Source organism: Balaenoptera musculus, chromosome 15 (assembly GCF_009873245.2).
Source record: "Balaenoptera musculus isolate JJ_BM4_2016_0621 chromosome 15, mBalMus1.pri.v3, whole genome shotgun sequence".
In the NCBI taxonomy this organism is placed as follows: domain Eukaryota; kingdom Metazoa; phylum Chordata; class Mammalia; order Artiodactyla; family Balaenopteridae; genus Balaenoptera; species Balaenoptera musculus.
The window spans coordinates 26,554,049-26,569,328 of NC_045799.1; the positions used below are offsets into that span (position 1 = coordinate 26,554,049).

The 15,280-nt window shown below is 40.7% G+C and overlaps 1 protein-coding gene across 3 annotated transcripts in view; it reads right to left on the reverse strand.

Moving 5' to 3' along the window:
* ASXL1 (ASXL transcriptional regulator 1) overlaps positions 1–15,280 on the reverse strand; it is a 68,726-nt gene that overhangs the window by 9,709 nt on the left and 43,737 nt on the right. For 2 of the 3 annotated variants that reach the window (XM_036824628.1, XM_036824627.1), the window contains exons 5-7: positions 1,053–1,173; positions 879–976; positions 215–308 (exon numbers count right to left, since the gene is read on the reverse strand). In XM_036824628.1, coding sequence (XP_036680523.1) covers positions 215–308; positions 879–976; positions 1,053–1,173 — 313 coding nt within the window. Of the gene's footprint in view, positions 1–214; positions 309–878; positions 977–1,052; positions 1,219–15,280 lie in introns of those variants that run through there. The other variant, XM_036824630.1, reaches the window with a different exon arrangement.

A 15,280-nucleotide genomic window follows, 5' to 3' on the forward strand; every position in this document is an offset into this window, starting at 1 on the left:
ACCCTCACAACCGCCCCGTGAGGCCAGGGGAAGGGCGCCCGGCAGAGCCCATGCCGGAAGCTAGGTCGGCTCTCACCGCCACGGCGTGCTGCCTGCCAGAGGAGGGCTCCTGACTCTACTGGCGCGGCGCCACCTAGGCCAAGAGCTGCCGCCAGAGGGAGGCAGGTCCCCGGGACCTGAGGAAGCAGCATCGCAATCGCGAGTTTACACATACCTGATGCAGATTCCACGTGGGCCCCGTTTACCTTCAGAGGAGTCAGGACGACTCGAGGCAGCATCACCCCGGTCTTCTTCTTCTGCTTGTTTGCCTATTTTCCCAGAGGGGATACAAAAGGAGCCTGAGTCACCTGCAGGCCACAACAGCTGTCCCTCTCGACCACGTCTCCCTCGCTGTCTTGTAAAACAGAGTTAGTGTTCAAGCAGCACAGGCAGGTAATGCCAATAGTAGCAATGACTCATTCTACTGAGCCAGGTGCAGGCCACTGTGCCAAGCATCACCCCACACTGAAAAGAATGTGTTGCTCTCCCCACTTTACAGGTAAGGAATTTGCCCAAAGCTAGTGAGTGGCGGGGCTGCAATTCAAACTGATGACTCCCAAGCTCATGTTCTCCCCACTCCAACTTCTCCCTGAATGTTCCCAGGTTTTTCATAAATACAGACAAAATTATCCATCCATGGTAAAGAGAAAAAACAAATTGCTCTGCTCTCAGATCTACTACCCACTTTTCCTATGGCCCACTTTTAAATGGTACTAACAGGTGGAGACCAAGGTGATTTTCTCCACTCTTCAACACACTCAGTTAACTACAGGAGGAAGAGTCCTGTCTTGTGCCTGCCTCACTTATCCACCCAGCCTAGTCACCAACTCTCCCCCCACCTGTGAGGAAGCTCTGTAGCTGTCCCTGGGATTGGAATGAGGCCGACTCTGAGATTCGGTAGAACAGGAAGCATTAGAAGATGTTTCATCGAGAGAAACTGGAAGAGAGGGAAATAAAGGTTAGACCCTAGCGACTGCTTGTGGCTCTTCACCCATCTTGTCAAGGGCACTTACCATCATTTTCACCACTCACAGTGCTGGCTTCATTAGACCCACAGCTCTCCACATCAGCTGTGTCCTCTGGCTCCTCTCCCTCCACTGCAGCCGGACTGCGAGACCACTGCAGGGCATCCTTCTGTGACAGCAAGGCACAACTCAGGTGAGCAAAACCCTACAAATCCTACAAGCACAGTAGTCATTCCTAAATGTGTATTGCTTTTGGAGAAGAGGGATTTAGAATATTGATTAAATTCCTATCCCTTTCTAATTGACCTCTTTTTCTCAGAAAGTTCTTCTCATACGTACATGAAGAAAGTTAGAGGGACTTCCCTGGTGGCACAGTGGTTCAGAATCCACCTGCCAATGCCGGGGACACGGGTTCGATCCCTGGTCCAGGAGGACGCCACATGTTGTGGAGCGACTGAGCCCATGTGCCACAACTACTGAGTCTGAGCTCTAGAACTGCGAGCCACAACTACTGAGCCCACGAACCACAACTACTGAGCCCACGTGCCTAGAGCCTGTGCTCCGCAACAAGAGAAGGCACCGCAAAATGAGAAGCCCGCACACCGCAACGAAGAGTAGCTCCCGCTCGCCGCAACTAGAGAAAGCCCATGTGCAGCAATGAAGACCCAATGCAGCCAAAAATAAATTAAAAAAAAAAGTTAGATACAATTTTGCATCTAATCATTCATTAAACATTTATGGGGTGCCTCCTATAAACTACACCATGCTAGTTCCGGGCGGCGGGTGGGGTGGGAATAAGGAGGGGAATCAGGGCCCTGCCTTCAAGGAGCTCAAATGAGTAGAGGACAAAGTCCAATCTATAACAATACAAAGCAGAGTGATAGAAGGATACAGAGAGAACTGTAGCAGCCCAGAACAGGGAGCATCTAACTCACTGAGCTGGAGAAGAGGGCATGGAGGTACAGAAGGGGAATAAGGATCAGGGAGGTAAGGTTTCCAAGGAGATGTGTTGCCTGAGCTCACTTTTAAAAGAAGTCAGTAAATATGCAGATGGGTTGCCAGTGGGGAGGGAGAGGGAGTCTGAGGTAATGTGATGAGCCGGTGTGGAAGAACATTCCAAATTCAAAGAAACCATAGACTTCAGTAGGTGTGTGGGAAACTGGATACGTGAGGAGGATAGAGAGACGGCAAGAGGGCTGATGATAATCACGGCTCTGTGCTGAGGGATTAAGACTGTGATTTTTTTAGAGTCTGAAGGATGTTAATCAGGAGAATGATCTGAGTTTTAGGAATTTCATTCTGTTAACCATGGGAAGTCTGGAGGCAGAAGAGGAGTTAGACTATGACAGAAATCTATTGAGAAGGATAAAGATCTAAACTAAAGTAAGATAGTGGGAACCAGGCTAGAGTGTAGAGGAGAGTTCCACTCCAAATTTCATCTCCTAACAAATACTTCTTCCAACAGTCTCTGTCATGGAGTCTCAAAATGAAACTCTACCCATCCCCAAGGAAAACTTAGGAGCTACCTCGAAACCAGGAAGGAGTATGAATGAATATTGGGGGATGGAGAGAGGAGGAGCAGATATAGATTGGGGTGGGGATGTCTTCTTTGAGTAAAAGTGTGTGAAAAAGAGTAGGTAAAATCATATTCTATCACTTAAAAATATGCCAGAAATTTACAAGGAAAATCCACAAAATTCTAACTCATCAATTCCATGGATTCCTTGATCCACTATATAGTAGCCTCCCCTTATCTGAGGGGTTTTTTCACTTTCCACAATCAACCATGGTCGAAAAATATTAAATGGAAAGTAGCAGAAATAAACAACCCATTGGTTTCAAACTGCACGCTGTTCTGAGCAGTATGCTAAAATCTCACACTGTCCAGCTCCGACCTACCTGGGACGTGGATCATTTGTTTGTCCAGTGTAGCCCACCCATTAGTCACTGAGTGCCCATCTCAGTTATCAGATCGACTGTCATGGTATCACAGCACTTGTGTTCAAGAAACTCTTCACTTTACTTAATAATGGTCCCAAAGGCAAGCGTAGTGGTGCTGGCACTTCTTGCTCTGCCTGATTTATACTTTCTTAGTGTACCTAATATATAAATTAAATTTTATCATAGGTATGTATGTATAGGTAAAAACATAGTATATATAGAGTTAGGTACTATCCACAGTTTCAGGCATCCACTTGGGGTCCTGGAACATATTCCCTCACAGACAACGGGGGACTACTGTATTAAGTCTTCATCAGTTTATTTTCATTAATTTAAGCCAACATCAGGCTGACTTAAATTAATAAAAAAGAAAATGGCTTTTTATATCTTTCTCTCTTTTCCCTACCAACGATAAATGCTCCTCACAGGATCAAAAGCCAAAGAATATTTTTAGTATTAATCTTGCAATTAGGCTTACTGACTGCCATGTTCTTGGAATGATGCAACAAATTTATTCCCTGAATCATACAGGCAAACTAAGACAAAATACTCATTTAATGAAGAAAAGAGGTCTATTACATTGTCAAAACTGACCCCAAAACTCCAGTTCTGGCAAGAGTGTGGGAAAATCACACATACACTGTTGGTGAGAGTAAAAATGGTATAAAAAGGTTTATACACAGCCAGTGGGAAAGTAAACTGTAAGCAAAAATCTAAAAACTGTATATACCTTTTAACCCAACACTTGTAAGACTCACCCAGGATGTTATCTTAAAAAGGAGAAAATCAATCGATTGAACTACATTAAAATTAATACCCTCTGTTCAGCAAATGATACCATTAATAGAGTAAAAAGGGCAAGCTACCTACAGAGTTGAAGATGAGATCTGCAGTTCATATAACCAATAAAGAATTTGTATCTAGACTGCATACGTCAATAAGAAAAAGGCAACCCAGGGACTTCCCTGGCAGTCTAGTGGTTAGGACTCTGCTTCCACTGAAGGGGGCACGGGTTTGATCCCTAGCTCAGGAACTAAGATGCCGCATGCCACGCGGCACAGCCAAAAAAAAAAAAAAAAAAGAGAGAGAGAGAGAAAAAGGCAACCAGTAAGAAAAATAGGCAGACCTGAATTAGGCACTGTACCAAAGAGGATATCCAAATGGCCAGCATTCACACGAAAAGGTATTTAACCTCAATAAAGTAAGGAAGACACAAAACAATGCAAATTAAAACCACAATGAGATGATATCACATCCACAAGAATGGCTAAAATTAAAGTTTAACAATACCAAGTAGTGCTAATGAGAATGTGGAACAGGGAACAGGTACACTGAAAATGGATCCAGGCATTTAAGAATGTGGTTTGGCATTATCTGCTACACTTGAAGATACAAACATCCTATAACCCAGCAATGTCAGTCCTAGGTTTGGATTCCCTAGGGAAATACATGCATGTACACATCCAGATGTTCATGACAGCGTCATTTGTAACTTCGGCTATAAACAGAGTGCCCATCAGTAGAATCACTACGTGGATTGACTGATGTATTGATCAATACTCAATAAATGGATATTATACAATAATGAAAAAAAGAACGAACTACAGCTACTCACAACAACATGGATGAACTGCATTGTGCTTATGCAGGAGAATGTCCTTGGATCAATGTATACCCCTTGTGTCCTTTCCCTTATTTTTTTAAATTGAGGTACAATTTACAAAGACTGAAATGTATACTATCTGATTAGTTTTGACAAATGCGTATCAAGGGACTTCCCTGGTGGTGCAGTGGTTAAGAATCCGCCTGCCAACGCAGGGGACACGGGTTCGAGCCCTGGTTTGGGAAGATCCCACATGCCGTGGAGCAACTAAGCCCGTGTGCCACAACTACTGAACCTGCAAGCCACAACAACTGAGCCCACATGCCACAACTACTGAAGCCCGCACACCTTGAGCCCGTGCTCCACAACAAGAGAAGCCACCGCAATGAGAAGCCCATGTACTGCAACAAAGAGTAGCCCCTACTCACTGCAACTAGAGAAAGCCCACACACAACAACAAAGACCCAACGCAGTCAAAAATAAATAAATAAATTTATTTTATTTTTTAATTTAAATTTATTTATTTATTTTTTGGCTGCATTGGGTCTTCGTTGCTACGCACAGGCTTTCTCTAGTTGTGGCAAGCGGGGGCTACTCTTTGTTGCAGTGTGCGTGGGCTTCTCACTGCAGTGGCTTCTCTTGTTGCGGAGCATGGGCTCTACGTGTGTGGGCTTCAGTAGTTGTGGCATGCGGGCTCAGTAGTTGTGGCTCACAGGCTCTAGAGTGCAGGCTCAGTAGTTGTGGCTCACGGGCTTAGTTGCTCCACGGCATGTGGGACCTTCCCAGACCAGGGCTTGAACCCGTGTCCCCTGCATTGGCAGGCGGATTCTTAACCACTGCGCCACCAGGGAAGCCCAATAAGTTTATTTCTAAAAATGCATACCAAGATATAGAACACACCCAACACTCCTGAAAGTTCCCTTGTGCCCCTTCCTAGTCAATCCCCACTCTACACTGCCCCTCCCACCCCACAGAGACAATGGTTGTCCCAATTTCTACCACCAAGAATTATTTTTGCCTACTTTTGTTCTACACGTAGATGCAATCATACAGTAGGTACTCTCTTTTGTCTGGCTTCTTCCGCTCAGTCTCATGTCTATCAGAGTCATCCATGCTGCTGCATACATCAGTAGTTCATTACTTGTTATTACAGAGCAGCATTCATATGCAACCATTTGTTTATCTATTCTCCTGTTGAAGGCATTTGGGTAATTTCCACATTCGGGCTATCATGAACAAAGCTACTCTGAACATTCTTCTACACAGCTTTTATCGACATGTTTTCATTTTTCCTGAGTAAATATCTAAGAATAGAACTGTGGGGGTAGAGGATGGATGTTCAACTTTATTTAAAAAAAAAAAAAAAAAAAAGGCAAAGATTTACACTCCCAACAACACTGTATGAGAGTTCCAGGTGCTCCACATCCTCACCAACATTTGGTGGTATCAGTCTTATTTTAGCCATTCTAATGCAGTTGAGTACCTCACTATGGCTTTAATTTTCATTTTCCTGATGACTAAAGATATTGAGCGCATTTTTATGTGCTTACTGGCCATTCTCATATTTTCCTTTTTGAAGTTTTTGTTCAAGTGTTTTTATTTGTTTAAAAAAAAAAAAAAGGGAATTCCCTGGTGGTCCAGTGGTTAGGACACTCAGCACTCCACTGCAGGGGTCACAGATTCGATCCCTGGTTGGGGGACTAAGATCCTGAAAGCTGCATGGCCAAAAACCCCAAAAAAACCCCAAAAACAACAAAAAAAAAAAAAAGAAAAGAAAAAGAGTTACTTGTCTTTTTTTATTATAGCTATTCTGAATCATTTTTTATTTTGATAATGGGCATGTATTACCTTTACAAACAAATACATTTTGAACACCTTTATTTGGAAATAATTTCAAATTTAAAGAAAAGCTGTAAGAATAAAAATAGTACAAAGAACACCTGCCATATAATTTTTACCCGTGTTCACCTATTAACACAAATAAATGTTTTTAAAATACATAAAATATATTAGTTTGGCAAGGCTACTGGCAAAGAGGCTAGTGATGGGGAAAAAAGCAACCAGCATTAATAAATAAACCCAGATACAATATTTTCCCATAAGTCAAATGTTTTAAAAAATAAAATGCACTGTAAATACAAGAAGCCCCAAACATGAATAAAATGGAACGCTAAAATTTAAACCGATGAGTTTTAAACCACCCAGGATTAGGTTCACAACTAAAAAACGATAAGCAAATTTCAGGTATGCCTTTGCTTTCCTTATGGGTCTGACAAACCTGTCCTCAGCAAGAAATCTGTACTCTCTTAGAGAAGGCTGATCTGAGGGTTGTTTAATGTATATTATTAAAAACTAAGAATGTACTGACCATTCAACAGTATATTAGAGTTCCTAACCAATGCATAAGAAAAATAAACAAGAAGGAATTAGAAGAAACCAGAGTGTCGTTATTCCAGATAAGTATAATTATCTACATTGAAGATGAAAGGGATTCCGACCTAGTAAGAAATTCAGCAAGGCTGTAAGATTCAAAATCACATTAAAAACGCAAGTGATCCTAACACCAGCAATAAAACCAGCAATTAGAAAATGTAATTTATAACAAAGAATATAAAAGTTACTCTGAGATAAAGCTCACAAAAGAAACAATCATTTTATGAAGAAAACAAAACTTTATCGAGAAAGGTTCAAAACTTAGTAAACGGAGAGCTACACCATGTTCTTGATTAAGAAGACTCAACACTGTAAAGATGTCAACTCTTCTCAAATTGACTTGTAGGTTTAATGAAATTTCAATAGAACTCTCAACCAGATTTTTTTTTTTTTTTTGGTAGAACCTGACTGTACAGGGACAAGCAATGGGCCACAAATAAGCCAAGACACTCCTGAAGAAGAACAAGATGAGAGGCTCTGCATTTTTTTTTTTTTTTAAATTAAGCTCTAGTAATGAAGTGAGTAGATTAGCAGTTGCTAGGGGCTAGAGGGAGGGGAGAATAGGAAATGACTGCTAAAGGGTTTCTTTTAAGCGTAATGAAAATGTTCTGGAATTATATAATGGTGATAGTTGCATAAGTTTATGAATATACTAAAAGCCACTGAATTGTACACTTTAAACGGGTAAACTATATGGTCTGTGAGTTACATCCCAAAAAACCTGGATAAAAATTTGCTCACTAAATTTGACAGCTCTGAAAACATGAAAGAATCTAATCAAAATTTATAAAAACCACATAAAAAACATTAAAGTGTATAGAAAGTTTATAGATCAAAAGTTAAAATTCATTTTTAGACAATGGTCCGTTATTATGTTTTAACTTTATGTGAATCCTAAAGAAAGATTAAAACTTGTAAAGCAACCTCTGTGTATGCTTGAGAAAAAGGCTTTATCCTTTTTTAAAATACTTAATGTAAAAAAAGTTCTTTGAATTTGAAATCCATTTGCATTATCAGAAGCAATTTCAATATTACAGCTGTCAAAGAAAAGAGCTGTTATTTAAAAAATGAACACATTCTTGGAATACAGTTTAAAGACAAGAAATTGTCTGAGATCTCATTAATGACAAAAAAGCAGATTCCATCAACCAGAAAAATTCTCATTTGTGATGTGCCACCCATATCTGCAAACAAAGTTTCTAGCTGATGGTGACCATAGGCCCATGATCCCTCCTCTGAAACCCCTGGGTCTAAATGTGTTTTAGAACTTAGGATTTCTTGAATTTTACAATGGCAATATATCATATTAACACCACCAGCAACCCATAATCAAACACAGTAATATTTTTGAATTAACATATATGTACATACCAGATGAAATAAATAGGTTTAAAGTGTCCTTGTCAGTCTAGATCAGAGATTTGCCACCAAATGAGTTTAAGCAAGTCAGGTTTTACTGCCAAGTGAGTTAGGAATAAATTCTGTCAGTTCTCAAAATATTTTGGATTTCCGTATTGTTAATAAGGGGTTACTGGACCACTAAAAAAGCACATGCTTCTTGATAAAATTTTTGAAAAGATTTGGAAGTTTTATAATTCAACTTTTCTCATCACAGGTATAACACGTAAAGAAAATGTAATGAAATATTTTTGAGCCCCACACAGCACCTCCAAATCACCTCCATTTTACCCATTAAAAGGTAGGGAAGTATCTCCTAGAAAAATTTCACACATTTGCGTATGAAGACTACAAAAGTAAAAGGATGATTATTGCAGCAATTTTACTATTATAGTTTGTAATAATGAAAAACTGGAAAAATTGTGAAAAACCTAAATGTTCACAATAGGGGACTGGATAAATAAAAAGATATATTGATATGATGCACTATTAAACGGTAGGTAAAAGGAATAAAAAAATACATCTATATAAACAAACCACACATTTTTCATGGACACATATGAGTAAGAAGGATGCACATTAAATTGATGACAGTAGTTGGTTGCTACTGGGAAGGAACAAGGGCCATAGGCCTGGATGGCATATACAAGGGTAGGGTTTGGTGTGGAAGTCAAAGGCATTTTCCACTTTCTCTGCACAAAGGCTGCAGCTTCCATTTAAACATGGCGAAATGAACACACACAGCTCTCTGCAAACTCCTGAAGCCTCATTTAGAATGGCTGCATTTTAAAAAGTACAAATGCACAAAGAGAAAGAGGGAAGAAAAGGCAGTAGATGAGAACTATCAATAAAATTCTAGAAGATGAATAACAGGAAGACAAGAAGTGATGACTCAGCAGGGGAAAGAAAACCAAAGTCTAAGACTGCAGAGGGAAAAGCCACAAAGAGCAAGCCAGTTCTACTGAAAAACCCCCAAGGGGGCAGGGATTAAGAGGTACCAGGAACCACTGTAGACAGAGGTGAGGCATGGGAACGAAAATAGGAGAAGTGGTTGGAAGTCCGAACAAGAAGTCAGACCCCTCAGATCTCCTCTCTGTCCCCAAACAGTCAAGCAATACCCTTCCTCCAGCTCCAGAAGAAAACAGGAGATTTATATTCTGACTGGACTAAACCAGAGAGGTTCTGGAAGCGAAGACACCAGTTCAAGGAGTGGGGAGACAGTGAGGTGCCACACTCCATAAACAGAAGCATTAAGTCAAAGACCATATACAAAACGGTGACACCATTAGCTCTCTCCCCCAACTATGGCTCCCAAAGCTCCGCAAATAGTGGCAGCCCTACAGCCCCAGCCTACTCTCCGCTACCTGGCAAGAGATGGGAGGATCTCTCCTCCTGCAAAAAGTGCCCAGCCTAAAAAAATACACCTTCAAAGTACAGATAATTGGGGGATTCCAAAAGAACATCCAGGTCCTCGCTCTACCACAGTCAACAAGCAGTGCCCACAAGCACAGAATCTGTCAGTTCTCACGGTAAATGAACTATCAACGACCACCAGATAAGTAAGCACTACTGTTATATGAAGGATAGCAACCAAAATAAACAAAAAGGAGGAACTGAAAGGAAACAGAGATACTGAAGATCTCACGGCAAATGTCCTCTAAGAGATAGTCCAAAAACAAGTACAAAATGCTATTTTAAAAAAATAAAGGAACATCAGAGAACATGAGCAATGTGCTAGTAATTAAAAATAATACCCCCCCAAAAAAATCAGCAGTAACAACCAATAGGCTATTTCTCAGAGAAGTGACTCGAAAGAAAAAGAGAACAGGCTGCTGCACCAAGAAAAGTCCCACATACAACAAACAAAAGTTCTAGAAAGAGAAAACCGAAAAAGACAGGACGTTTTCCCAAAATTAAAAGACCTGAGTTTCCAGGTTTAATAAGGCAAAATGCCCAGCACAATGAATGAAAAAAGACCCATTCCGTAATACCTCACCATGAAATTTGAGAATACAGGATTGAAAAAGAGATCCTAAAATCTTCTCATCAAAGAGAACACATTACATGACAAAGAAGTCAGAATGGCATCACGCGTCTCAAGAGCAGTTTTAGAGAACGTAACAGGATAACATCTTCTGGAATTCTGAGTCAAACCCATAATCCAGTATGGAACACAGAACAAAGACATGTAAGGTCTCAAATAATTTACCTCCTATGCACCTGTTCTCAGGAAGCAACTGGAGAATGTGTTACATAAATAAACAACAAAAACAACACCTGCGTGAGGTATAGGAAAGTGAGGTTATAACACAGGAGAAAGGTGATGAGAATTCCTAAGGTGAGAATGAAAGGAACTCCCAGGAAAACAGCTATAAGCATGTCAGACAGGGTAACCAACTTGCCTCAGGTGTGTCTGGGACTTTCCTCATTTTAGCACTGAAAGTCCTGCACCCCAGGAAATTCCTCAATCCTGGGCAAACCAGGATGTTTGCCCACCCGATAAACAGTCCATACAGGGAACAGGAATAAGGACAGCAATAGGACCACCTTTAGAAAGAAGAACAAAACCACTGTGTCTGACCATATCAAGAGGACTTTTATAGCTAGTAATAGCATTAGGCTTCATCTTTTCTGTTTGTAATCTATGTTGTTTTTTATTCCTCATCTTTATCATTTTACTTTTGAAGTAAATGAACTATAACATGGTTATAAAAGTCACAATTATCTAAAGGGTTACACTCAGAGAGTCGACACTGCCCCCCTTTATCCCTTTCTTCCTCCCCCAACTCCCCAGCTTTCCAATCCATTCCTACCCATCCCCTGGTTAGGTAACCAATCTCATTAGTTTCCAGCTTATTTCTCTTGTGTTTCTTTTTACACAAATGATAATATATTCACCTAATTTCCCCTTCATCCTTAGACAAAAAAATGTCATGCTATATATAGCAAAGTTCAAAACACTTTTTTCACTTCACAATGTATCCTGGGACTTCCCTGGCAGTTCAGAGGTTAAGACTCCACGCTTCCAATGCAGGGGGCGCGGGTTTGATCTCAGGTAGAACTAAGATCCTACATGCCGTGAGGCGCAGCCAAAAAAAAAAGCATCCTGGAAATGACTCTTTCATTTTACAGATATTCTTCCTCATTCTCTTCTCAGCTGCATAATACTCCATGATGCAGACACACCGAACTTTATTTATGCAATTACCTCCCCACATGCCGGTATTTAGATGTCTTTTTAATATTTTACAAATAGAAATGCCACTGCCTTGAATAACCTTGTGAATCTGTGCTTTTATATTATTGAAGGTGCATCTTCAGAATAAATTCTTAAAGTGGAAATGATGGGTCAAAAGGTAGATGTAAATGTAATTTTGTTAACAGCCAAATTCCCCTGAAAAAAAAGTTGTTCTGATTTGTGTTCCTAACAGCAAAGTATGACATGCCTGTTTTCCTACAGCCTTGAAAAGAGAAAATATACTGTGATACTTTAAAAATTTTTTGCTTTATGTATTCAAATAACACAACCACACTGAAAGGGGGGCAGGGGTGGATCTAACCCAAGTAGCAACTCCATTTTTTTTTTTTTTCCTTTTTAAAATATTTATTTATTTATTTGGCTGCACTGGGTCTTAGTTGTGGCATGCGAACTCTTAGTTGCGGCATGTGTGCAGGATCTAGTTCCCTGAGCAGGGATCGAACCCGGGTCCCCTGCATTGAGAGCGCGGAGTCTTAGCCACTGGACCACCAGGGAAGTCCCTCAAGTAGCCCTTTTTTTTTTTAAATTTATTTATTTTATTTTATTTACTTATTTATTATTTTTTGGCTGTGTTGGGTCTTCGTTGCGGTGCGCAGGCTCCTCATTGCAGTGGCTTCTCTTGTGGAGCCCGGGCTCTAGATGCGCGGGCTTCAGTAGTTGTGGCTCGCAGGCCCTAGAGCGCAGGCTCAGTAGTTGTGGCGCATGCGCTTAGTTGCTCTGCGGCATGTGGGATCTTCCCGGACGAGGGATCGAACCCGTGTCACCTGCATTGGCAGGCAGATTCTTAACCACTGCGCCACCAGGGAAGCCCCAAGTAGCAATTCTTAAATGCAGTATTTAAACTATGTACACTTGGGCTAAAGAAATAAATGAACTATAAACAAATATTGAGCTCTAGTTAGATTTTTCATAGGAGAATAGGTTGGCAATTCTGAAAGTATTAAATGTTTATTCTAGACCTGAGCAAATAACTAGATACAAACTAGATAAAGTAGGGAGCCAAACCTAAACATAAGAGCCAAATATATACAGCTTCTATAGAAGAAAATGTAATAAAACATTCATTGGAAAGGAAAGATTTCTAAAAACACTAACTATATACTTTCATCAAATTTTTAAAATGGACTTTCTCAAAATTGAAAATTTCTAATCAAAGACAGCTTAATAAAAATCAAAAGGCGGGACTTCCCTGGCAGTGCAGGGGTTAGGACTTGGTGCTTTCACTGCTGTGGCCCTGGGTTTGATCCCTGGTCGGGGAACTAAGATCCCGAAAGCCACATGGCACGGTCAAAAAAAAAAAGAAAGATCTTAAAAAAAAAAAAAAATGAAAAGGCAGCCTACAGATTGGTAAAAATACCTGCAATACATATATCTGACAAAGGACTTGTATCCAGGGTATATTTTTTAAAAAATCTACAAATGGAAACCAAAATGACTATACTTCAATTTAAAAATAAAAGGGGAAGGGCTGTTATTTTCTTCCTCCCATTAGGTGTGTGTACGAGCAATGTAGGGAAAGGAGCCCCAGTGGCCAAGAGTAGGATGTTAGAGCCTGAGTGGGGAACAGAAGGTATTCACATTTGAGGGCAGCATGGTGTGGGAATGAGAGCTAAAAAAGGGTGAAATTCCCAAACAAGGAATGACAAGGGGCAGAGTATCAAAGCCCAAGTTGGGTGAGGAGGGCGCTTATATGAGACGGCAGCCTGGTGTAGGGGATCAGAGTCTGAGCAGGTGAGGCCATCATCCATGGGGGCCAACCTAGCAGAGGGTGTTGGAATTCAAGAGGCGTCAAGAGGGCATCTTCATGAGGGAAAGGCAGCAACACTGATGGGAGAGATTAGTTATATAAGAGAGTGGGAAAAGTAAACAAGTAAATATATTAAGAGATATACTAGATATATAGAGATAACAGGAAAAATAGGAGTTGGATTTCTTACTGCTGGAGAAGTGAGTTACAAATATGGAAAGGGAGGGACTTCCCTGGTGGTCCAGTGGGTAAGACTCTGTGTTCCCAATGCAGGGAGCCCGGGTTCGATACCCAGTCGGGAAACTAGATCCCGCATGCATGATGCAACTAACAGTTCACATGCTGCAACTAAGAAGTCCTCATGCCACAACTAAAAATCCCACATGCCTCAATGAAGATCCCTCGTATGACAACTAAGACCCAGTGCAGCCAAAATAAATAAAAATAAATAAATGCTAAAAAAAATATGGAGGACTTCCCTGGTGGCGCAGTGGTTAAGAATCCGCCTGCCAATGCAGGGGACACGGGTTCGAGCCCTGGTCTGGGAAGATTCTCACATGCTGTGGAGCAACTAAGCCTGTGTGCCACAACTACTGAGCCTGCGCTCTAGAGCCTGCGAGCCACAACTACTGAAGCCCGCTCGCCTAGAGCCTGTGCTCTGCAACAAGAGAAGCCACCACAATGAGAAGCCCGCGCACCACAACAAAGAGTAGCCCCCGCTTGCTGGAACTAGAGAAAACCTGTGTGCAGCAACGAAGACCCAATGCAGCCAAAAATAAATAAATAGATATATTTTTTTAAATATTAAAAAAATTTTTTTTTAAATATGGAAAGGCAGAAAAGTAGAATGAACCCTCTGGGCTTGCATTAGAATTTGTGTTATTAGTGTAAACGTATGGTTTTCAATATATTTAGATAAAACTACACATAAATATAGATGTAAGGGCATATATGTATATAAGTGCATATATGCATATGTATGTAAATACACTCAAATATTCCTTAGCTGCTTCTCACTGAGAGGAACTGGGATCAGCAACACCCCAATAACAGCAAGCATCTCTAAAACCTAGATCTTGGCTTCTAAATGCCACTACACATTAAAAGAACCAGGGCTCTGTGGAGAAATGCTAATAATAAGGGCTAAGGCAGGGAAAGTACACAGTGAGCCTAGATCATCTTTTGCCAGAAAGAAGACAGCACTCCAGGAATGATGAGAATATGTCAAAGGGACACAGAAGCCATACTGACAAAATTCCCACCAGCCAAATCAGGGGCAATTTGAACATCTAAATAAGTAATAATAACAGATTATAACACGCTGAATAAAATAGAAAACCATGATTTCATACCGATATAAACAAACCAAAATTTAGAAGAATGGGATATCACAGAGCTTAAAAGCCCCTCCCACAAAATAGTTATTAAAAGGAGGAAAAAGAGGAGTTTTACAGTGATGAAGTCTGGCAGATGCTCCTTAACCAAGTGATAAAAGTAGACATCATTAGTAATAGGACAAGTAGAAATAATGAGCCAACTGACAAGATGCACTAAGAAGCATCACTTCTCTGATAATACCTGACACAGATGCATAACTTGAATCGAATCATGAGAAAACCTAAGAAAACCCAAAATAAACAACATTTTATGAAATAACTATGAAATAATCTTCAAAAGAGTCAAGGTCATGAAAGTCAAGGAAAGATGAAGGAACTGTTCTGGACTGAAGGAGACCAACTCCTTATACCAACTACATACAACATGTAATTCTGCTTTTTTTTTTTTTTTTCTTTCTTGGCCGCATCGCACAGCATGTGGGCTCTTAGTTCCCCCACCAGGGATCGAACCCACGCCTCCTGCATTGGAAGCACAGAGTCTTAACCACTGGACCACCA